The sequence below is a fragment of the Cervus canadensis genome, chromosome 12 (assembly GCF_019320065.1).
Source record: "Cervus canadensis isolate Bull #8, Minnesota chromosome 12, ASM1932006v1, whole genome shotgun sequence".
Taxonomy (NCBI): Eukaryota; Metazoa; Chordata; class Mammalia; order Artiodactyla; family Cervidae; genus Cervus; species Cervus canadensis.
In genome coordinates, this window is record NC_057397.1 from 49,403,052 (window position 1) to 49,429,203 (window position 26,152).

Consider the following 26,152-nt stretch of genomic DNA (forward strand, 5'->3'; position numbering starts at 1 on the left):
TATAAATTATCTTTTAAAACTGATATTCTATCATTCTTCTTTGTTTCCATTATTTAGTTCCGTTCAGTTCAGTCGCTCAGTCCTGTCTGACTCTTTGCAACCCCATGAAACACAGCACACCAGGCCTTCCTGTCCATCACCAACTGCCGGAGTTTACCTAAACCCATGTCCGAGTCAGTGATGCCATTCAACCATCTCATCCTCTGTCGTCCTCTTCTCCTCCTGCCCTCAGTCTTTCTCAGCATCAGGGTCTTTTCAAATGAGTCAGCTCTTCACACAAGGTGGCCAAAGTATTGGAGTTGTTTCCATTATTATTACTACTATTATCTGCTAAGTATCACATTTGACAAAGATTAGAAAAAATGAGTGGTTAATTTCTTTTATTTATAAAGCAGTATATTGACTTTAAATTTTGAAAGGAGATTTAAAGGTCAAAAGTTATGATGTACATTTTTGTATGTTTGTGTTAATGTTATTGCATGTATTAAGCACCCTCTGGGCCAGATGCTTTACATATCAATTTTCACAAAATCCTTTGGAGTGGATATTATTTTGCAGAATAGGAAAAGATTGCAAATGGTTTAGTAATGTGTGAAGGTCACCCAATAGTAAATATCAAAGATGGTCACTCCTAGGTTTCAGTTCAGTTCAATCGCTCAGTCGTGTCCTAGTCTTTGTGACCCCATGAACCACAGCACGCCAGGCCTCATTATCCATCACCAACTCCTGGAGTTCACACAAACCCATGTCCATCGAGTCGGTGATACCATCCAACCATCTCATCCTCTGTCATCCCCTTTTCCTTCTTCCCTCAATCTTCCCCAGCATTAGGGTCTTTTCAAATCTGTCAGCTCTTTGCATCAGGTGGCCAAAGTATTGGACTTTCAGCTTCAACATCAGTCCTTCCAATGAACACCCAGAACTGATCTCCTTTAGGATGGACTGGTTGGATCTCCTTGCAGTCCAAGGGACTCTCAAGAGTCTTCTCCAACACCACATTTCAAAAGTATCAATTCTTCGGCGCTCAGCTTTATTTATAGTTCAACTCTCACATCCATACATGACCACTGGAAAAACCATAGCCTTGACTAGACAGACCTTTGTTGGCAAAGTAATGTCTCTGCTTTTTAATATGCTGTCTAAGTTGGCCATAACTTTCCTTCCAAAAAGTAAGTGTCTTTTAATTTCATGGCTGCAATCCCCATCTGCAGAGATTTTGGAGCCCAGAAAAATAAAGTCAGCCACTGTTTCCACTGTTTGCCCATCTATTGGCCATGAAGTGATGGGACCGGATGCCATGATCTTCATTTTCTGAACGTTGAGCTTTAAGCCAACTTTTTCACTCTCCTCTTTCACTTTCATCAAGAGGCTCTTTAGTTCTTCTTCACTTTCTGCCATAAGGGTGGTGTCATCTGCATATCTGAGGTTATTGATATTTCTCACAGCAATCTTGATTCCAGCTTATGCTTCATCCAGCCCATCGTTTCTCATGATGTACTCTGCATATAAGTTAAATAAGTAAGGGTGACGATATACAGCCTTGACGTACTCCTTTTCCTATTTGGAACCAGTCTGTTGTTCCATGTCCAGTTCTATCTGTTGCTTCCTGACCTGCATACAGATTTCTCAAGAGGCAGGTCAGGTAGTCTGTTATTCCCATCTCTTTCAGAATTTTCCACAGTTTATTGTGATCCACACAGTCGAAGGCTTTGGCATAGTCATTAAAGCAAAATAGATGTTTTTCTGGAACTCTCTTGCTTTTTTGATGAATCAGTGGATGTTGGCAATTTGATCTCTGGTTCCTCTGCCTTTTTTAAAACCAGCGTGAGCATCTGGAAGATCATGGTTCACATATTGCTGAAGCCTGTCTCAGAGAATTTTAAGCATTACTTTACTAGCGTGTGAGATGAGTGCAATTGTGTGGTAGTTTGAGTATTCTTTGGCATTACCTCTCTTTGGGATTGGAATGAAAACTGACTTTTTCCAGTCCTGTGGCCACTGCTGAGTTTTCCCAATTTGCTGGCATATTGAGTGCAGAACTTTCACAGTGTCGTCTTTCAGGATTTGAAACAGCTCAACTGATACTTCATCACCTCCATTAGCTTTGTTCATAGCGATGCTTCCTAAGGCCCACCTAATTTCACATTCCAGGATGTCTGGCTCTAGGTGAGTGATCACACCATCATGATTATCTGGGTCATGAAAATTTTTGTACAGTTCTTCTATGTATTCTTGCCACCTCTTCTTAATATCTTCTGCTTCTGTTAGGTCCATACCATTTCTGTCCTTTATCGAGCCCATTTCTTGCATGAAATGTTCCCTTGGTATCTCTAATTTTCTTGAAGAGATCTCTAGTCTTTCCCATTCTGTTGCTTTCTTCTATTTCTTTGCATTGATCCCCGAGGAAGGATTTTTTATCTCTACTTGCTATTCTTTGGAACTCTGCATTCAAATGGGTATATCTTTCCTTTTCTCCTTTGCTTTTTGCTTCTCTTCTTTTCACAGCTATTTGTAAGGCCTCCTCAGACAGCCATATTGCTTTTTTGCATTTCTTTTTCTTGGGGATGGCCTTGATTCCTGTCTCCTGTACAATGTCACGAACCCCCATCAATAGTTCATCAGGCACTCTGTCTATCAGATCTAGTCCTTTAAATCTATTTCTCACTTCCACTGCATAGTCATAAGGGGTTTGATTTAGATCATACCTGAATGATCTAATTGTTTTTTCCATTTCTTCAATTTCAGTCTGAATTTGGCTGTAAGGAATTCATGATCCAAGCCACAGTCAGCTCCTGGTCTTATTTTTGCTGACTATATAGAGCTTCTCCATCTTTGGCTGCAAAGAATATAATCAGTCGGATTTCAGTGTTGGGCATCTGGTGATGTCTGTGTGTAGAGTCTTCTCTTGTTTTGTTGGAAGAGGGTGTTTGCTATGACCAGTGCATCCTCTTGGCAGAACTCTATTAATTAGCCTTTGCCCTGCTTCATTCTGTAATCCAAGGTGAAATTTGCCTGTTACTCCAGGTGTTTCTTGACATCCTACTTTTGCATTCCAGTCCCCTATAATGAAAAGGACATCTTTTTTGGTTGTTAGTTCTAGAACGTCTTGTAGGTCTTCATAGAACCATTCAACTTCAGCTTCTTCAGCGTTACTATTTGGGGCAGACTTGGATTACCGTGATTCTAAATGGTTGCCTTGGAAACGAACAGACATTATTCTGTTGTTTTTGAGATTGTAATCAAGTGTTGCATTTGGGACTCTTTTGTTGATTATGGCGCTACTCCATTTCTTCTAAGGGATTCCTGCCCACAGTAGTAGATATAATGGTCATCTGAGTTAAATTCACCCATTGCAGTTCATCTTAGTTCACTGATTCCTAGAATGTCGATTTTCACTCTTGTCATCTCCTGTTTGACCACTTCCAATTTGCCTTGGTTCATGGACCTAACATTTCAAGTTCCTATGCATTGTTGCTCTTTACAGCATCGAACCTTGCTTCTATCACCAGTCCCATTCACAACTAGATGTTGTTTTTGCTTTGACTCCATCCCTTCATTCTTTCTGGAGTTATTTCTCCACTGATCTCCAGTAGCATATTGAGCACCTACAAACCTGGTGAGTTCATCTTTCGGTGTCCTATCTTTTTGCCTTTTCACACTGTTTCATGGGGTTCTCAAGGCAAGAATACTGAAGTGGTTTGCCATTCCCCTCTCCAGTGGACCACATTCTGTCAGACCTCCCCACCATGACCCCTCCATCTTGGGTGGCCCCACACGCCATGGCTTAGTTTCATTGAGTTAGACAAGGCTGTGGTCCATGTGATCAGATTGGCTAGTTGTCTGTGATTATAGTTTCAGTCTGTCTGCCCTCTGATCCCCTCTCTCAGTGCCTACCATCTTACCTGGTTTTCACTTACCTTGTAAGTGGGGTCTCTCTTCAGGGCTACTCCAGTGAAGCGCAGCCACTGCTCCTTACCTCAGACTCGGGGTAGCTCCTGTCCTCTGCCGCCCCTGACCTCCTGCCCGGGTTAGCTCCTCTGGACCACGCTAGTCTCAGCGGCGTGCTGGTGTGCCCTTGCAGCCGCCGCGCTGGTGCGCCTCGATCTAGGTTTACAAGACACAAATCTCAGGGTCTTTATGATTAATATTTTATTATGTAATGATTATGAGTACAAAAGCACTTATTAGATTCTGTTACTCCTTGAAATCTATCCCTAAAAAGTATTGCGTCTACAGAACATAAAACTTATTTATCAAGAAAACATTTTATATAAATTGTGTAAGTGATATATATCTTTTAGACAATAGAAATGTACTGCTCTGTTATTAATGATAGTAAATAATTGTTTGGCCATTTAGGACAAATGCATTTATATTAATGTACTATAAAATACCTTCTATATTTTTCCTCAAAATAATCCTGAAAAGTAATTATTTTTTCTTTTTAATTCAGAATCTTTATCATGAATTTTAATTGTCAGATTTTGTTGTAGTAGGGTTTCCTCAATGACTTTTAGCACTGCTTGTTCACTGGTAAACTCCAGATTCTAAGGGTAGTGATTAAGACAGGTTCAAGACAGATTTTTATTCAATTAATTCAAATCTTAGCTCCTTCTCTTGCTGGCTTTGTATTTTTTTGATAGTTGTCTTACCTTATTTAAGCATCCATTTTTTTCCATATTTATAATGGAGATAATAGTGCTAACTTAAAAGTTGTTTTGAACATCAGTCTACCTGGTATGTATAAAGAACTTAGCACAGACCTTTACATACAGTAAGAATTCAACAAAAGTTACCAGGTTAATATTATACTTTTTGCTTTTCTTAAATATAATACCTGCTCAGTTGGTTAATAAATGAGTATATCAGATATTCTATTTTCTAAATTTCTAGCACTAGCAAATTCTCTTCCTTTAATTGGACATTTCTAATGGGCTCTGGTTCAGGAAAATAAGTCTTAGAACATGGTAGGATTCTATCTATTTTAAGAGTAAATACACTTGGATATCCCTGTGATGAATATGTACAAGCATGACTCTCAAGATGGTAAGGCAAGAGTCCAAATTAAAAAAGATCATTAGTGATGATTTTTTGGAAAACCTGAGACACTCCTTTAAAATGTTATTTAATGATATATGCCCCCCCCCCATTTGTTATTCTAAAAGATGGAAATTCTGTGGATTAAATATACCTTAAGCAGTGGAATTTAGGGAATTTAGGTGTTCAGGGTGCTTTGCCTGCAGAAAAAGCATGGTACATGTAGGAGGCAATATGCAGAATATGGTTAAAGAATTGATTAAAGGAAAGATTTTGAACCCAGGCTTAATGATGGATTCTTTGTGAGAGTTCCGGATATAAAACAGGAAAAGCTTCTCTTTTTGAAATGGCACTTAGGTTGGTCAAGAACTATGTCCACACATCAGCCCTCTTACTCTAGAGCTGTCCTCTAAGCAGAGAAAGCTGCTTGCTTTAGCAGTTTCATACAATTAAAAACTCTCAGCAAAAACTAGATGACAGTAAAATTTTAATAAATTGAGTTTTGTCCTATTTTTATTCTCCCTGCCTCCAAAAGATCCATGTTTTTCCATGAATATATGGCAATAAAATTAAGATAGAGGTCAGCTGACTCATTGGACAAGTCCCTAATGCTGGGAAAGATTGAGGACAGAAGGAGGAGAGGACATCAGAGGATGAGATGGCAGATGGCATCACCGATGCAATGGACATGAACTTGGGCAAACTTTGGGAGATGGTGAGGGACAGGGAGGCCTGCATGCTGCAGTCCATGGGGTCACAAAAAGTTGGACATGACTGGGCAACTAAACAACAACAACAACAGAGATTTTTCACATTAAAAGACTTTAGTGACATATCAACCAAAGGAAATCTATAAATTTTGTTTGGATCCTTTTGTGACAAATGCAACTACAAGAGCAGTTTGTTTGTTTTTTTCTTTTCTCTCATCCTCCCTTTGGAGAAAATTGGGGAAATGGAATCAAGAAATTGTTATTAGGTAATAGAGATTATTTGTATTTTTGTTAGATATAGTAATTACATTGTTTATTTAAGGTTATCTGTTAACGATAAATACTGGAGTTTTCATCAAAAAAGTTATGGTATCGGATGTTGTTTTAAAGTATTCTCAGTTTGGAAATACAAGACAAGGTGTAAAAGAAAACAAATGAAACAAAATTGGCGTGTGGATTAGTGTTGAAACAGATAATGAGTTTGTGCATGCGAAGTGGCTTCAGTCGTGTCTGACTCTGTGTGATCCTGTGGACTGTAGCCTGCCAGGATCCTCTGTCCATGGGATTCTCTAGGCAAGAATACTGGAGTGGGTTGTCATTTCCTTCATTTATTTTGGTACTCTCTCTACTTTGTGTATGTTTGGAAGCAATTCCACAAATTTATAGTCCATGTGAGAATATTTTCATGACCTAAATCTCTCTAGCATAGTTGGGGTTTGGCAGACATAATCTGCCAAATGTGTAGAAAAATATCTTAAGGTTAATTAAAGAGAAACACTAATCCAAATTGAAATTGAGGTAAAAGGAAGTGTTAATAGAGTTTTCCAACACTTGAAACTTTTAATTTTGCTTTTCTGTTTTAATACTTTTAAACATACAGTAGAATTGCTTATTGTGTTTTTCTAGATTTCATTGTTTTTTAAGCATCGAATTAATTTTCAGCTAATGGGAAATGTTACAACTGCAGAATTGAAAATAAGCTACTGGCTTGCAGTTGAATGGTTATTTGCTCCTGGAACAATTAAATAAAATTGAACTATATTTGTTACAAGAGTGTTTTTTACAATGCCTAAATATTTAAAATATGTCAAATAGGCAGTTTTGAAATTTTGTTTGTAAGCAGATGGTCACATTATTGACAGAAAGCCAGTTTTAAAGAAGCCTGAAATAAATATTACAGATTATTCAGTAAAACTCATTTGTGAGTTGACAGAGTAACACACAAGAAATTGCTACAGGAAAATAAAGTAGGACTTCATTTACTGTTATGAGTTCGAAGCAGGACTAGATTTCTGCACCATGTAGCTACTGGATAATTGGGTGCTATGGTGATGCAATGAATTTCTTTTTTAAATGCCATGTTTTATTTTCCAATTATTACAAAATAGCAATAATAAGATTTTGTTATATTTATTTTCAGAGTCATAATGGTTTCATTGTTCTCTGTGAGCTGATAACCTAGAACTTAGAAATTGTTTGCTCTAGTTTGAGAAAACTCAGGAAGATAGAGAAGGACAGGGAAGCCTGGCATGCTACAGTCCATGGTGTTGCAAAATGTCAGACACAACTGAGTGACTAAGCAGCAAAGGCAGGATTGGCCCCAACATCCAGGATGGAGTCAAGCTTCTGTGTGGATATTTCAATAGCCCGTAAATAATTAGTATATCGTTCCCTTGACTCACCTTAACTAAAATACTGTATTCATATAAAGTGCCTCATTGTGAGTTCAGTTTAATAGCATTATACAACTAAAAATAAAAACAAAAAGAGTATGTGGAATCTCACTGTTGTGTGAAAATGTTAAACTTCCCAAAATACTGATGAGACTCTCACTTATTATGTCAATTAATGCAACTTCTATCAAACATTTCTAGTGATAGTGTTATAGCGTTCCGGGAAACAGACTCACTCAGAAGGACAATGCAGATAGTGGAGTGCAGTTTATTACGCCGGCGGGCCCAAGGCAGAGTCTCCTCTTAGCCAAGGACCCCGTCCAGCATTTGTGAAAATCTTTTATACCCCATGCGTACGTGTCTAAACCCACCACCTGCCCCATGTGTACGTGTCTTAAACAGTCAATAGTCAATAAGCCCGCAGTTACATTCCAACCAGTTAATAATCGATAAGCCTGTGATTACATCTTGACAGATACGAAAAAAGTTTATGACCTGTCCGGAGACAGGTGTGATTACGGTATGAGTAGCCTGGATGTGATCTTCAGGATTCCTCTGTCTGGAGGGGGTCTTATCCTTCCATTGTCGTCCTCACAGGCACTAAGCAGAGAGTTCAGAGTCCACTGGAGAGGCAGTCGAGCACAGCCAGCACGGACAGGCCTGAGATGGAGTTCAGGCCCTATGAATTCCTTCTTCAATAGATGATGTTCTAGAAATAAGTAGCACTGATTTTATTTGGCACTGATTTTAAAAGTTCTGCTTTTTGGTATTTTGAAAGTAAATTGTCATATATTTAACATATCTATCTGTATATATATATATATATATTTTATAAAATTGAAGTTTTAATTGGATACCTTGTACTTAATCTTTAAGTGAGACAGCTTTTGAAATCATGAGGTATTCAAGTAGTAGTATAATGATCTCCAAAATGCAACCTTGAAGCTATTTACACAAGTCATTTCGCAGCCAGAGCATAGAGAGCAAAGAGTTCTGTGTGTGCTTGTGTGACTGACTCTGAGACCCCATAGACCAAGAGTTCTTTACATGTTATTAATTTTAAAAGGAAGTCTTTTGCATTCATGGATAGTTCTACACTAGTATTTTGAAATGTTCACATAAGATGAAAGTATGAGACAAAAGTCATATAAAGCTAGACAAACTTTTTGATATCTTATGTCACCAACAGTTATTTTTTTATGCTTTTGCCCATAATCAAGTCTAAACACATCTTTGTTTTGAATCTTCTTTATTTCTGTCCTGTTCACAGTGTGGGTGTATATGTGTGTTTCCTTCTGTGCTGTTTTGATGACTAAAGTGCAAGCTGAGCAAAATAGAGGGTGAATTATTAAAAATTCGTAATGAAGCGACCAATCAGCTGAGTGCCTAATATTATCAAAATGAATTCTAGAATACAGAAAAATGTATAAATTTTGCCAAAAGAGTACCAGGCATATTGAGAATCATGCTGAGGTATAATAGGAATTTGTATGTTTCTTAGGTTTCTATTCTTTTCTCCACCCAGACTCCCTTCTGTGTGAAACTATTTCTTTTGTGATGGAATTTCAATGCCTTTGAAATAAAATGGCTTGGGCTTAAGGTGAATGGAGTAAACAAAACAAAAGATGAATGCTCTCACCTTGCAGCCCTTTTCTTAGCCCTTACAGAAAGCTGCTAATTACATTTTCATATTTCACCCAAAAGTATAGAATGCAAAATCAAGTAGTTAGAGAAGTAATAGCCATATTGAATTCAAAAGACAAATGTACCTTGATTTAAATAGCTGTGATATTCTTCTGACTCAATCAGTTCTATCATTCATTCTAAATATGCATGTATGAAAAACAAAGAATTAGAAAAGATAGTGTATTTAACCTCAAAGGTCAATTAAATTTTGCCTGTCAGTAAATTTTTCGATTGAATTAGTAGCAATATATTTTAAAAAGAAACTGAGTTATTAGTAACAGTAACTTATATTTACCACTATATTTCAGGCATTGTTCAGTCTGTTTTACAAGTATCAATTTATGTAATATTCACATCCTATGAGTTAGGAACTTGTATTCCTATTTTACAGATGATGATGCCATTGAGGCATGGAAAGCTGAAGTGACTTCTTTGTGTGGCTTGTCCTAGAGTCAATCCTTGAGAGTCTGATTCTAGAACCAGAATCCCTAACTTCATTATACAGTTTACTGAAATGCCCTAATTGAGGCATTTCAGACCAATAGATTGCTTATTTGAAAACATTAGTCCTTCTAAATCTGCTAATTTGCAGATGCTGACGGTCTTTAAGCGGCTTTATCCATTCTGTCAAGGAGCGAAGATGCTGTGTCTTTTTAGTACCTTGGCGTCATAATTAATAAGGCACTACCCGTCTGACCACTAGAACTACCACTGCCCAGAAAGACCTACTAACCCACTTTCTTCTACAAAATTAGAACCCTTATACCTCAAAGCAAGTTTGAATCAGACCTGAATTTATCACAACCTCTTAGACATTTTAACTATTCACCCCCTTTTCCTGAAGTGCTTAGATCGGCTCCCTTAGTCCTGGCTCAGTCTCACTCTGAGTTTTTCCCTTCTTACACTAGCAATACATTGGAATGCTCTGTGATTATTCCCTTCTGAGAGAATAACACATTTGGCAAAACAAAATGAAACTCTTCTTTATTTGCATGAACTCAGTGTTCATTTTTTAACTCAATAACTCCAGTCCTGATACTGAATAACAGTAACCATGTCCATGATTGTTTATTATCCTCATTTAAAGTTAATTAATTGCTAAATCAGTGAGTCTGTGTACAGTGTTATTTTGATGGCACAAAAATGAAAACTAACATCGAAGAGTTTCTAACTTGCTTAAGCAATGGTGGAACATTCAGTAATATTCCAGAGTAGAGTTTAGTGGGAAAAGAACTTTGCCTTCTTTATTCCATTTTTTCTTATTTTAACAAATGTACACCATTCTGGGCACTAAATTATGTAGTGTACTATGTCACACCCTAAACACTCACTGTACTGTTTTCCACAATGTTTTAAGAGAGACTGTTGGTCTGTGCAGAATATTCTAATAGTTAAGCCATACAAAGGCTCAGGAGTTTCTCTCTGCCATCCCAGTGAGGCCTCTGTCATTATTTATTGGCCTACATTTGAAATGGTTAAATTAAGTAGAGTAGACAAAGTCCTGAAAGTTAAATGAACATGATTATAGGAGTAAGGATTGGACAGAATTCAGTGAAAATAGGAAACAAATGATCTTTGAAACTTTGGTGAGCATTTAAACCGTGTAAACCTTCTCAGTAAATAGAACCCTGCTTGTCTGTCTTGGTTGAATATGATACTGTAAAAATTAAATGTCAAGTAAACCTTGTTTTATATACAAACAAGAGTAGATAGACAAAATGTCTGGTTTCCATTTGAGTTTATTTGCTTGTGGGAGAGCAAATGAATGAACTCGGACAAAATTTTGAAGTTGAGGTAAGAATCCTAACCAACATCATCTAAGATAGAGGTTTCCTCTACTTGAGTCATTTAAATGGACTATTTAAGTGATTTTTAAAAATCCAAATTATGGATTTCTTTAAAATGCAGTCTGGGACTCTGACTCAAATGTTGCCCATTATAAGTTGCTAGTAGAGGACTTGCTTTGAAGAATAGATTAAATGATTAGCATATCAATGATCTGTGAGGGAAGACATACCCAAAGTAACTTTGTTGGTTTATAGTTAATTTAATTGGTTAATTTAACACCTTGTCATACATCAATTAAAGATAAGGAGTCACCTAAAATGACCACAAATATAATTAATGAGGCCTGAAAGGAGGGACCCTTTCTACATCTATCTCTCTTTAACCCCAGCACTTAGTTCCTGGTACATCATAGAAATAGAATCAATAAATATTAGATGAATTAATAAACTGTATTCTAGGGTAAAATATATGGAAGTTAAGAGGCTCAGAAATAGTTTCAGGTGTAATAATAGGTTATTTGCATTGGCTTCTTTGTAGCTATTTTTACATGTTTATTTCTGCCTTAACTAAACTGAACTGAACTGAAGCTTCCTTGTCTTCCTTTATCTAGCTTGCAGTAATATATAAAATATTATAAAAATAGATTTTTAACAAAAGAGTAAAAGATGTTTTTTATCATTTATTATGCATAAAGAAGGAAAAATTCCTTTAAAATGGTGTTTCCTTTAAGAAAGTGCTTAGTGTTTATAACCTACTCTAATAGCTTGAGAGCAAAATGCTTTTGATATCTACATGAAATCCCCAGAGATGGAGAAAGAAGAGCTTGGAGCTGAGATGCAAAGAATTCTGTTTCTCTGTTGGAAACTAAGAAAAAGAAGAGAGTTGCTAATCATTCCAGAACGCATGGTCAGTCCAGACTTTTGGGCTTATTTGTAGCCTTAGGGGGGAAAGGTGGTCATCTAGCTATTAAGTTGAGGTATGAGATGCTAGACCAGTGTTAAAAAATATTTCTTTTTAACAACATTAATCATGACTTCCATACAAATCTAAAATAAACATGTTAAATTTTGTATTTAAGTCATTAATTAATGAGGGACCTAGTAAAATGTTACAACAGTTCAAGAAAGAATTCAAATAACAAAATAGGTTGATGAATTGATAGAGAGACATTAATAGAATACTGGAATGAATTTACAAGCTTGCAAAATTGGTCTGTCCATTGGATAATAAAAATCCTTTGCATTATACCACAGTCCCCATAAACACAGGTAACACAGAATGATGTGCTAGAAAAAAACAACATCCAGTTACCTTTTGGTCCACTTTAAAACCTTTCACATTTTCCTTTCTACTTTAGTCTGAACTATGCAAAGGGTGAAGGAAGAAAGTGAAAGTGTTAATTTCTCAGTCTTGTCCAACTCTTTGCCATCCTATAGACTATAGCCCGCCAGGCTGCTCTGTCCTTGGTATTCTCTAGGCAAGAATACCGAAGTGGGTTGCCATTTCCTTCCCCAAGGGAATCTTTCCAACCCAGGGATCAAACCCAGGTCTCCTGCATTGCCAACAGATTCTTTGCTATCTGACCCACCAGGGAAGTTGTTGCAAAGGGTACAGTTGGCTATTCAGAACATTTTAGAATCAAAGGATCTACAGCTATCTGAACATATGAAAACTAAGTAAATTTAGATATTTAGAGGCTGAATGAGTAGGCAAACAGAGGGGAAGCCATTTAATTCTTGATACTTTTGACTGAGAAGGGGAGATTTGGTTCAGAATTGTAATGCATCAGTTTGGTAAGCCAGTAGTTAACCTGAGACTATGTAGGAAATGAGATCACTATGCAGCTGCTCTTGAGTTTTCATATACAAAACACTTATTCAACACGTACCTTAAAATTTCACTTTCATATAATGATTCAGTACCCTCTCAAAGTTTTTGCCTAGTAAAAACTTTTTAATTTAAGATTTCCATTGACCATATTACTGCAGAGTAAGGTTGCAGTTCAAGAGAAGTAGCTTACTGATTGTTTAATAAAGAAAAATTCAAAAAAAAAAAAAAGAAAGAAAGAAAGATTCAATACTCAACTCTCTCATCTCCTACCCATCTCAATTTCTCCCCAATCTCATCAGACAATTACAATAACTACAGACTAATACCTCTCAAAAGAGTAGTTTTCTTTACTTAATATGATGTAAGTATGTCATATTACTGACTATGTCATTAAAAGCCATAGTCTCAACATACTCAATCTATAGGTGACACAAAACTATAGTCTACTGTGAAGAAGTGATAATTGAGAATAAGAAGCTTACAAAGAGGAAAAAAGAGGGAGTATTTTTTTCTCTTTTTCCTTAGAAAAGGATCTTGGATCACTGTGTATGTTAGTTGTTTTATATGTTATTTGTAAATGTAGTGGTTTGCCTGGAAATTTGGATTATTTGAAATATTTAGACGAGATCAGACCTGTTCAGAGTAGCATAGCCATCGACTATTTGAGATATTTAGAAAGACAGAGCTATTTTGGAGACAGAGATAAAGTATGTTGCATTTTGACATTTTCCCCTAATGACCCCCATAAACATACAGAGAAAGAATGTTATCTGCCAAGAGTCTTGTTGCACAGCCTACTTGACTTAGCAAAGTTCTGATGATTAGGCTACCTTGATTTTGATGGGGTAGGGGATGGGGGGGCACTTGGAAAGATAGTGGCAACATCTGCATTTTAACAGAAACTTTTCAAGACACATTTGAAATTAGATCATTCAAACATCAATCTAAACAAATGCAAAAACAGAAAACAAAAACTTTCTTAATATTTTTAGGAGTAATTTTGAAATAGCTTTGGATTTGGTAGACTCAAATATGGATTTTTAAAAAAGATCTGAACTGAAATTTTTTCATAAGAGTTGTAAACCATTAAAATAATTGGCTACATGTATGTGATTTGATAGAAACATAAACTTGTTTCCATGACATCGAAATAGTGTTTTAAGGAGGATCACTTTTGAAATTCAGCCCTCTACAGTTCAGGAATTATCCTATGGTAACAACACTCAATCTGTGCTTATTTTATTTTACCCCACAAAGAACTGGACTGAGATCACCAGCTTATTTTAGCAGGCCAAAAATAAATACATGTAGCTTTGTTTACAGTATCATGTGTGTGGGTTCATATGCAAAACTCAGTATGTTTCAAATGAATAAACCTGTATTCATATGACCACTGTAGGATAACCATAATCTTGATTTAAGGGGTAAAATATGAAGAACTTTATAAGTATTTGTTCAATGTAAGTTTAATTACAATATATGATTTTGAATTTATAAAAGCTGCCTTGCTTTTACATTATTAAATGTTAAAAAAATCATACTCTTTTAGACCCCACAATTTTTCTATTCAATGAAATGTTTTAAGGATGAATTTTATTACCTATTTCACTTTTTTAAAACATAAAACACTAGTTGATTTCTTCTCTGTAACAGGTTCCTTCTTTTAAGTTATAGTTTGAGTAGTTTCTGCATGTAAAGTTAATATATTATTAAAGGAAAAGTACAAAATGAAGTTAAAAGGAGGCATATATAAAACTGTTGGTAAGTGTGTCAGATCTGTACTTACCATGAAAAAGCAATAATTTGGTAAAATTGTATATCTTAATTAAAATTAAAATATCTTAATTTCTTAGAAATGATAAATAATATGTCCTTATTTTAGTAGAAGAATAACAATAAATGGTTAGGGATCATTTTCAATTCAGAATGTGGATTAAACACTGTACCTTAGAAGTATCTTGCTATATGTTTCTAAACACTATTACTTATAATGGAATAGCATTTTAAAAGCAACCTAAACTGAATCCCCTAAACTAAAACTTTGTCTATGTCATCTAAAAGAGGGGAAAAAAATTAGAAAAAGAGAAGAGAGTCACAAAGTGAAAACAATCAAACTACCAATGGAAACATTAAAAAGTAGTTGTTATACATTATTAATTACCAACCTTATGATTTCTGAGCTAAATTAAATGTTATACCCATTTAATTTACTTTAAAAACAGTCTTCTTAACATTTTATTGCATTTAGGTCATGTTCATTACTTTTATGACCTGAAGTATATGTGTTAGGCATATCAACCAATTGGCACACATCCTCTTTTAAAGATAGAAAAAAGAAAGATGACTATTATATTGTAATACTTTGTTCTCTCTCTCCTCCTCTTTCTATTTTTTTTTGTTTGTTTGTTTTTCGTTTTCATTTTTGGATGATTGGTGATTTGTTTGCTTCTCCTGGTTCCTGTTGATCAGTGGTGTTTGGCCAGTTTGTATTTTTCCAGACATCACTCCACGATGTTGTTGAGGTGTATGATGGGCCAACTCAGCAATCTTCTCTGTTATCTTCCCTCTCAGGATCCCATTCAGGTATCCTTTACTAGAACTGCCATGCATCAGTTATTGATAAAAGACTGACTTTGATTGGTAATGTAGTGAAAGTTGAGATTTATATCATCCATATTAGAAATAAAGTAAACTGAACATAAAGTCATTACTTTTTTAAAAAAAGAATAGAAACGCAACAGTAATTCAGACTCTTGATAAAAATATAACCATTTTCTGGGATCATAATCAAGTAAATATAGTATTTGGTCACTTTGTCCATGGTGTTTGATGTAATATTTAAAGATTCTTTAAGAATGAGGCAATATTATCAAAATGTACTAAAAGCCTTCCAGTAAAAAAAAGAAAAGGTTGCAATTGAAGCTGAACCCAAAATAATATATTGTTAGTGGTAGAATATATTAAAGTAATTTAATAGAGCATAGATTGATGTTTTCAAATGACAGTGTAAATTAGTGTAATTTGTTAGGTTTACTGAATGAAATTATTTATGATATCTTAGTGTTTGTTTTGTTGAGTAGGAGAATCACTTCCACTGAGTTCAGGTAATCAGATCACAATTCGATTTACTTCAGTTGGACCAATAACAGCTAAGGGATTTCACTTTGTTTATCAAGGTAAGTGACCCTGTAGCATAGAAACACACTAAGGAATGTAATCAGTTTCCATGCTATGTTCAGAGTTGTTGAATGATGAGAGCCTCATAACCATATAGGACAGATAAAAGTTGTGTGCTTTAAAAAAAAATTGTTTTGTCTTTTCCCCTTCCCCATTATTAAAGCATTATTACTTTGACCAAAGTAAAAAAAAAAAAAAAAAAAAAATCTATTGCTTCCATCATCATTCTCAAGCAAACTGCATGCTTTTCCTTGTTTTTAACATACTGTTTTCAAAACATCTTTTTTTTTTGACAATGCTTCACTCTACATATTCTGTTTCCTTATAGTCTAGCACTCTAAGAATGTTCAAGCTTTCTGTGCTGATGCACTTAGACATGCCAAGGAAATCATTACTCCATTCTAAAATTGCAGTTTCTCATTCTCTTAGAATTCAGACTTTCTTCATGACTTTTGTGCAATTCAAAGTCAGTTTACATAGTTTTTTGTCACTTATAATAGACAAACTTCCACATTATATAAAACTAAATTAAGAGCTATCATCTGAATATTTTGTTTGAATTATATATGTTCAATGTAGTTATTCTCAAATGTATCTTGAACTTCATTCCAAATAAATTTATAAACATTTGTGATTTGATATTCTTATTAAACCCTCTTTTTCTAATTATAATATTGGCTATAATATCACACTGTTTCATTCTTAATAACAGTCCCTCTGTAACAATGCGTGGTATTATGATTTTTAAAAGGCACTCTAACAAATGAAATTATTTTCACTCAAGTGACATAAGAGGAATCTATCTATTTGGAATTCATCTTATCATTTTTTGGACTATTGTCAAACTCCTTAATCCCATCTGTATGTGTTTTAAAAAGAAAAAACATCCTGTTATCATTCTATCTTTAAAAATGTCACAATTGAAGAACATACTTAAAAGGAATTTTAAATTTGGTATTGTATGATTATTAAATTAAAGCTTCTATTGTTGTTAATCTGTCTGACTTCTGTTCTGCTTAGCCTGAACATAGTTATTATCTTCATCAATAACAAACATGTTTTGAAGAACTAAGTTTATGCTGTGAAATTAATCAAGTGTTGTTTTTGCTTTTTTAAAATCTGTGTTTTTAGGGAGCAAATAGTGTTAAAAAAAAATTGACATTGCTTTACATAACCTGACATCTGCTTTTTGTATGCTTGGCATTCCAATTTAAAAAGAAAAAAAAAATTTTCTGTTACCATTCCTTAAATTGAAATATCTTTGCTCAAGCTACATTGTTATATTGATAAAGGTATGGTAAAACAAAAAACAGAAAGTAACTGATGTTGTTTAAAGAATCCAAAATAAAATGTTTTTAAATAAAAAATCTTAATGACAATAGCAATATTTATTCATTTTGAATGTATTCATTTCATCATGTATGAAATTTTAAACTTTTATAAATATGTTCAAATTGTTAGCTAAAGTTCGAGTTAGTAAACATTTCTTTGAAATGTTTGTATAGTCACATTTTGAAACCTGTATTTCTCTACCAAACATGAAATTAAAATCCACAATTATTTGTACGCAGCTGTTCCTAGAACAAGTTCCACACAATGCAGTTCTGTGCCTGAACCAAGGTTTGGAAGAAGGATTGGCAATGAATTTGCAGTTGGTTCATTGGTTCTTTTTGAATGTAACCCAGGATATATTCTCCATGGATCCATTGCAATTAGGTGTGATACAGTGCCGAATTCTTTGGCCCAATGGAATGATTCCTTACCTACCTGTATTGGTAAGTTTATATATTTGTATGCTTTGTGTTGTACATATTGTATATCAAAATTAGTTATCTTACATCTGTCAATATTTAATACTTTATTAGTTATGATGTATCTAAATATGGAAATTACAGTGGCTATTTGATGCAATTGAGGTGTGATGCAATCAATGAAAATATACATACATATTTCCAATAACACACAATTATAATGCTATTAATATGGAATTATTATACATCACCATCCTTTGAAATAAACACTTTTCATTTTTAAAATTTATGCAAAGATGTCTATGTTAATATATAAGGAATTTACCTATCTTTTAAAGATCACAGTGATTGATTTTTCTGGGTATGTTTTATCAGCAAAGAAATTAGAAAATACACATTAATACTTTTTTTTTTCCTTTTCTCTATTAGTTACATGCATGCAAACTTAGTCACTTCAGTTGTACTGACTCATTGAGACCCCATGAGCCGTAGCCCACCAGGCTCCTCTGTCCAGGAAACTCTCCAAGCAGGAACACTGGAGTGTGTTGCCATGCCCTCCTCCAGGGGATTTTCCCCACTCAGGGATCAAACCTGCATCTCATTACACTGTAGGCAGATTCTTTTCCACTGAGCCACCAGAAAAGCCCCATTTAAGTTATATATATGTATAAAAATGTAAAATAAGAAATTTCCTCAGTCTTTCACAGATATAAGTGGAAACACTTTAAATGAGTAGATGACAATAAGATTAGTCAAATCTCACTATTTGAAACTATTTTTGTAATGTTATATCCAGGGCTTCTGAGGTGGCGCTAGTGGTAAAGAACCACCTGACAATTCAGGAGACATAAGAGATGTGGGTTTGAACCCTGGGTCAGGAAGATCATCTGGAGAAGGAAATGGCAACCCACTCCCCTATTCCTGCCTTTAAAATCCCCTGGACAGAGGAGCCTGGCAGACTACAGTCCATGGGGTCACAAAGAATCAGACATGACTGAAGACTGAGCACACAACACACATATACAGTTTATATTGATAAACAGAATGCAAGCTTTATACACTTAGCTCTGCTAAGTTATTTGAAGCAGTTAAAACATTTTCTAAACAATAACAATATCAATAGTTTAGAATCTTATCATATTGCAACAATATCAATAGTTTAGAATCTTATCATATTGCAGGATCATTACAATGACTGTTGGCTCCTGTAGAATTCCCTGAATGTGGAAAATGTAGACTGTAGTGAAGATGCTTTCTTCTTTGTTCCAAGAGCATGTCTGGAAATTAAGTTTTTTAATTACATATTATAAAACTAAAAGAAGAGTATTAAAGCTTCATCTCAGCTTAAGAAATAGTTCTAATGAGTTCTTCCTCATTAAAATTTTATTAGCATGAAAATTGGAAAATGAGAGGAAGGTTTTTTTTAAATAAAAGATAAGTAAAATTTTGTTTTTATTTTAATAGTCTCAATTCTCTACTTTGTGATAGAGAAGACACAAGTGTACATATAAACAATATAGCATGTACATTTATAAATATATAAAATCTATTTTTAATAATACATCCTGCCATACCTGAAAAGAAATTGTAAGTAGTATTTATTTTTAACTATTAAAAACACATTTTACCATATTTTATCAGAGATTAATATAATGTTAGTTCATACTTAATTAGAATAATGTATTTTAAGCCAGTTTTAATTGAAATGATATGGAAGTTACACTTACTTCTACTGAGGAAGGAGTAAAGATAAAGTTTGGTGATATGCATTTATAGAGCACAAACTGTGTATAGGACAAAACTGCTTCAAATCTTTTACCATTCAAATAAGAACATCATTAATAATTTTGCTTGGAAAATGTGCAAATTAGGACTATCATAAATTAAATAGAACGGAATAGTACAAATTGGGTCTATCATAAACAAAAATGTAGGATCTAGATCTCTATAGGAACTTGATATCACTACTCCCTCAAATGAATACATCTTGCATATTTCACAGAGTATTTTTCTTACAACCAAGAATCTAATTCTTCCTTCTACAGTAAATGGAATGGGCACTGTTCTTTTATTTTTCTTTTATTTGTTGAAAACCACATACAGAAAGTAATTTTAAACACTGGAAACCTGTAAATGACTCCTCAACTTTCTTGTCTTTCAACTAAATAACCAGTTTCTAGTATGACTATGATTTAACACTTCCCATTTGCCCAGTTTCATTCTGAGTAATTTACCAATAAAGACATATTGAATTAACTTCTTACAGCAAACCTATGGAGAAGTTACTCTCAGAATTTACAGGTGAATAAACTGAGTCTTAAAGAGGTCAAACAGTTTTCTTTAAAAGTGACACAGCCTAATAAGTAGTAACATAGGAGCAGGATTTGAAAATATTTTCTGATTCCATACTTCAATGTGCATGATAGAAGAGTGTTTTCCTTTTTGTTTTGACTTATAAGCTAATTTCCTAATTCAAATTCTATATCTTTTTTAGAATTTGGAATTTCTTAACCTGTTAAAGTGTATTTTTGACAATCAGCAAGCAAAGGAGAAGAAATCATTTGCACTTGATGTTTCTCCTCTTTTGCACCTAGCATAGAGCTATGGTTAATGGAACAAAAAGGTCTTTTATACTTTTATACTCTCATAAGAGAAAATAGATAATGCTCTTCCTTATGACCACACTATATGTTGAGTTCATAGCCTTATAAAATGTAAATAAATTAATTATACTAAAAGACTGTGAGCTGAGAGAAATGTTCCTTTATGTCTAGGCCAAAATTAGTCATACAATATGCATAAATCAGAAATTACATTGCTTCAATTCAGTTTAATAATTGAAGAAAGACAAAAGATAATAAATCTCTTTAGCCTTACAGTGGATTTTTAAATATTGCTTCCTAAATATCAGGAATCAATCATTATTTCTGCCTCATTTTTCTCAGTGATTATTTACATCATTTCTCTGTCACTTTTAGTTTCTTTATGTACATAGTGATAGAAAATATTAATACCATACAATGGAAGTAAGTAGCTGTCTTCCTTTCATTTCATATATATTATGAAAATTCCCTCAAGACAATTATAAAAGTAGATTGATAAAGAGATTTGTGGAAAGGCATAAACTAGTTCATTAATCTTTAACTATTACTGAAAACATTCATTTATCCATTTAGAGTGTTCAAAGAACAAACATATGCACAACAGTGTCCTAATTAATGGAAAAAAATTTGTAAGAAATCATAAAAAACTGAATAAAGTCTTCATAACTGGGAACTGTAGTAGGTTCTCAGTATAAGGGTCAATTGAATCTTGGTTAGTAACAGGCTTTGACTTTAACACTAAATTGTGGTGAATTACTACATGAGTCTGAAAATTTTTGCATAATCTCTGATTCTCAATTCCCATATCAACAAAACAGGGAAGTTATAGATTTATTGTGGCTATTACATATTTTAAAGCCTTGGCAAAGTTCTTGGACTCATGTAAGTACTTAAAAATTAAGTTGTTTTTGTGCTTTCCAAATTCTCCACCATAAAATCAGAACATACAACTTCAATTCTAAAAGTATTGGATCTCAAATAAAGAACTTCTATGTAGTGTTCATAAAGGATTTGATATTATTGATTTTAATCTGTTGATATGTAGTTTTAATGACACTTTAAAATTATTATATGTAAAGATTATCTTCTGCTGAAGATTTTTGCATCTTGGAAAGGTCTAAAAGCATGGGCTTCTATTAGTTTTCCTAACTCTGATAATTTAGTTCCTTAAGGGCAAGATTTTTTTCTCAGTTAAAATATTCAGAAAAGCTTTAGGGAAATATAATGACAATTTTCTTGAAGATAATAGTAATTACTAGAATATTCTATTTAGGGGTTGTGAAATTTCTTTCCATCAATTTATAAATTTAAGGACAGTTGATTTAAAAAGAGCAGACTTATAACAATAGACATATATTCATGATTTGCTTTGGTTTCAGTGTTTGTCTAAATGTCTAAAATAAAAATAAAGTTGAAATTAAAATAATGATTATCATTATTGTAATTGGTTGAAAAATATATGTTTAATCAAGGTTTGAACATTACATTATCCAAAATATTATATTTTCTTTTGTCCATGAAGGTATGATGATAATGTTAGGAAAGAAATAAAAGGGAGAAATGAGCTGACATTAAAGAAGGAAGGAAAAAAAACCCATGTAACAATAGTTTAGAAAGAGGAAAGGGAAATAAGAGAAAAATAAAATATTCTGTGTGATGGAAAAAGAACTGTACACTGTAAATATTTTTGTTTAAAGCAGAAGATGGCCCCTATTCTACATGATTATTGCAAAGCTTTTCCATATGTCAAATGTGTCAGTTGATTAATCCTGGTGTTTTTGCCATAAGAAATAAGAATCCATGTAAAGAACAAGAAGATCAGGCCATTTGACTATAAATTCATTTCAACAAGTGCAGAAGCTTCTACCAAGCATTAAAGCTTTTGAAAGACTTTGAGACCTTGCCATGGCTGACATGCAACATCAAGAGTAAATGCTAACAGACTGTCATCCCTAGCCTAGATGGATTCAGCCTCACTTTTTACTTTTAAGGCGAAAAGATGAGGGACTCGGGAGCCATTACACTGTCTCTGTCGAAAGTCCATTTCTTTCTAGATACCTGGGCTTTTTGAGACACATGTGAGTGCATCTATGGTGGATCTTTAAACATAAAACACACTACCTTTTATGTTGCATTGGTTTGAAAGCGCATACTTAGAGATAGAAAATTTTATCAGATGGCTTCTGTTTCCTGACAAGATCACACAAAAGGGGCATATTACTTTATGTCACTTTAAAAGTAATGTATACTTTGTAGAACAGGTATAAATCCAGAAAACTGAATATATAACAGAAGGACATATGGGATTTGTACGAGACAAGAACTAGATTCTAAATGACACTTGGATGATAGCTCACTTTAGGTCTTACCATTTGATCCCACTGCTAGTCTTTACATAAATGAAAATATACTTTGCATTTCTATTTTTAGCTACAAATATTTTTAGTTTTAAATGTTATGAATAAAAATGATTTAGTCTTTCAGTATTCAAAAATTCAGGAAAAGAGAAGGCTTGATGTCTTAATTCAAATATGAGTCAAAGGCAGAGTTATTTTAGGTTTATATTAAAGAATTATCTGTAATGTGTGTTCAGTTTCTGTTATCTGGATAAAATTCTAACTGCTTCAAAGTCTTTGAACTTTTTATTTTTTCCCCTTGGAAAATCATCCCCAAGATACTTTTTGGGCTTACTGCGTTGCTTCATTCCAGTTTTCACCTGAATATCTTCCTTGACCATCCTATCTAAAGTAATTTTCTTCCACTCATCATCCATTTGTTCTTTATATCTTTATTCTTTTTTCTTTTTTTTCTTTTAAGCAGCAACCATTCACCAGATTATATATAGTTAGGATGCTTCTCTAATCTTTCTTGCCCTCCTCTTCCTGTCACTATATTCTATTTTTTGCTCAACAAAAGAGGATGTGGCATACAAGAGGTTTTCAATAAACTTTTGTTCAATGAATGGATTTTAGCAGATAAATTTGATAATTTCATAAATGTTTATAGAGGTAGAACAACTGACCAACTTCCCAAGTCCAGGACCCATGATTTTTCAACTTCAGGCTTTTACTGCATGGTGATATTCTTGCTCAGTTTACTTGCTTAGACCTTTACAAGCCATCTTGAAGCTACAAGACACTTGTGAATCTGCAGGAAGAGGCATAGGTAAAACATATACAGTAGATATTCATGTTGTATAGGTAATTTTATTCTGAGAAAGAACAAATTCTCTATTTATATTTTAAAGTTTAAATATAATCTTTGTTAATCTATTACAGAGTATTATACATAATGATTTTATTTCCCCTCCCTTCACTGGTTCAGTGAATACTCAGATGATAGCTTAGGCCAAGTGAGCATCCAACAATTGAAACAAATGAAAGCAGTGACCTACATTTCTAGTGATTTCCATCTCAAATATAATTGTTTGAGTTTCACAGTTCTTATTACTGCTATCAACACTTTTATTTTTTTGTGTCATAGTAGATATAAGTAAAATATAAAATAAAATGTTCATTAATTTTTTTAAAAAGTTGACATATTGAAATTAGACTGTTGTCTTGAAAGCAGCCCCATTAGACATTATATGCAAATTGTACTTATAGTTAAAATGGTCAGACACTGAATTAGGTAATTCACAAATTTAACTAACCTGTATAAGAAAACAATATTTAATATTCTTGTGTGAGTCTGTCTCATCAAGTAGTTCTTAGGTAAATTATAATAAAGCACAATAATGTTTTTTATAAGAATGTTGGACTTTGGACAGAGGTAAACTTGATAAATTTGCTGAAGACTGAACTTTATCTTCCAAATTTGACCTTATTACACTTCAGATTTCTTAAAATTTTTAGTCTCTTAAAACCCAAAACTCTCTTCTCTCTAAGATTCTGTGATTTGAATAAGCCCCTGTAGCCACTAATAGCTCTGATAATATATGGCCTTAGGCATAAGTATTTCTGTTGGAGGTATCTTTTGAAAAGATCCTGAACATGTCACTTACCTCCCTTAGGCAGAATTGTCTAATTAGCTGCTTATCCCATCACTCTTATCAAGCTTTGTTTTTTTCAAGTCCTTTAGAGACCCAGAAAGAACTATTTTTACTTGTATTGGATCCATGGCAACACTTGTTCGCACTGTCTTTTTTCAGTGGAGAGAAACAGATGAAGAAATATATATAGTATCTGAATCTTCATTCATTGTTTTACTCATCCATTCAGTCATGAAAAAGCTATTAAATATAATAATGGATAGCATTAACTAGTATTTGTATGAAGTGCTATTAAGCATTATCTCACTTAATATTGACACCAAGACCAGGAGGCAGATAAGAATATTCTCTCTTTTACAGATAGATAGTGAAACCCCTGTTTAGAGACAAAAAAAAGAATTAATATTTATACCCAAGCTGCTTGATTCTAAAATCTGTTTTCTTTATCTATATGTTATATTGAATAATACTGATTAGAAGGGATTAAAAATATACAATATTTTTAAAATAGAAAAGAAATATTAGGATAATTAATATACAAAGGATATAAAACTTTGTAAAACATTATTATGTGGTAACGCACATCTGGGAATGCACTTATAATGTGTTTTCTTGGGAAAAATAAAAACAAGTGAAGTAGAATTAAATATGGCTTCTTTAGAAAAATACTAGTAGAAAAGAATGATGCAGGAATGGTAAAAAAGTAACTTTACATAATCATAAGATTTATACAGATAGACAGGCACTCAGTAATTTATTTAACATGCATTTATTTAGTTTACCAAGTATTAGAGAGATCTTTTCAATAAAATTGGAGATATCAAGGGAATATTTCATAAAAGGATGGGTACAATAAAGGGCAAGAAACCATAAGGACCTAACAGAAGCAAAAGAGATTAAGAAGAGGTAGCAAGAATACACAGAAGAACTGTACAAAAAAGGTCTTAATGACCTGGATAAACATGATAATGTGGTCACTCACCTAGAGTCAGACATCCTGGAGTGTCAAGTCAAGTGGGCCTTAGGAAGCATTACTAGAAACAAAGCTAGTGGTGATAGAATTCCAGGTAACCTATTTAAATATTGAAAAGATGATGCTGTTAAAGTGCTGCACTCAATATGTCCAAACTTGGAAAACTCAGCATAACCCCAGGACTGGAAAAAGTCAGTTTTCATTCCAATCCCAAAGAAGGACAATGACAAAGAGTGTTCAACTATCCTGCAATTGCACTCATCTCACATGCTAGCAAACAGTCCTCAAAATCCTTCAAGCTCGGCTTCAGCAGCACATGAACTGAGAATTTCCAGATGTACAAGCTGAGTTTAGAAAAGAGCAAAGAACCAGAGATCAAATTGCTAACATTCGTTGGATCATAGAGAAAGCAACAGAATTCCAGATAAACATCTGCTTCCTTGGCTACACTAAAGTCTTTGACTGTGGATAACAGCAAACTATGGACAATTCTTCAAGAGTTGAGAATGCCAGACCACCTTACCTGTATCCTAAGAAACCTATATGCAGGTCAAGAAGCAACAGTTAAAACTAGACATGGAACAACTGGCTGGTTCAAAATTGGAGTACATCAAGATTGTATATTGTCACCCTGCTTATTTAGCTTACATGCAGGGTACATCACGCAAAATGCTGGGTTAGATGAATCACAAGTTGGAATCAAGATTGCTAGGAGAACTATCAACAACCTCAAGCATTCCAACTCTGTGCAACCCCATGGACTGTAGCCTGCCAGGGTTCTCTGTCCATGGAGATTCTCCAGGCAAGAACACAGAAGTGGTTTGCCATGCCCTCCTCAAGGGGATCTTACCAACCCAGGGATCAAACCCAAGTCTCCTGCATTGCAGGTGGATTCTTTACTGTCTGAGCCACCAAAGAAGCCCCAAACATACA

The 26,152-nt window shown here is 34.0% G+C and overlaps 1 protein-coding gene across 1 annotated transcript in view; it reads left to right on the plus strand.

Annotated features, from left to right (window-relative positions):
- The window catches only part of CSMD3 (CUB and Sushi multiple domains 3), a 1,309,925-nt gene that overhangs the window by 1,115,777 nt on the left and 167,996 nt on the right, over nucleotides 1-26,152 (plus strand). The window contains exons 33-35 of the mRNA XM_043483744.1: nucleotides 15,194-15,307; nucleotides 15,805-15,900; nucleotides 17,473-17,676. Of these exons, the coding sequence (XP_043339679.1) occupies nucleotides 15,194-15,307; nucleotides 15,805-15,900; nucleotides 17,473-17,676 (414 nt within the window). The remainder of the gene's footprint in view (nucleotides 1-15,193; nucleotides 15,308-15,804; nucleotides 15,901-17,472; nucleotides 17,677-26,152) is intronic.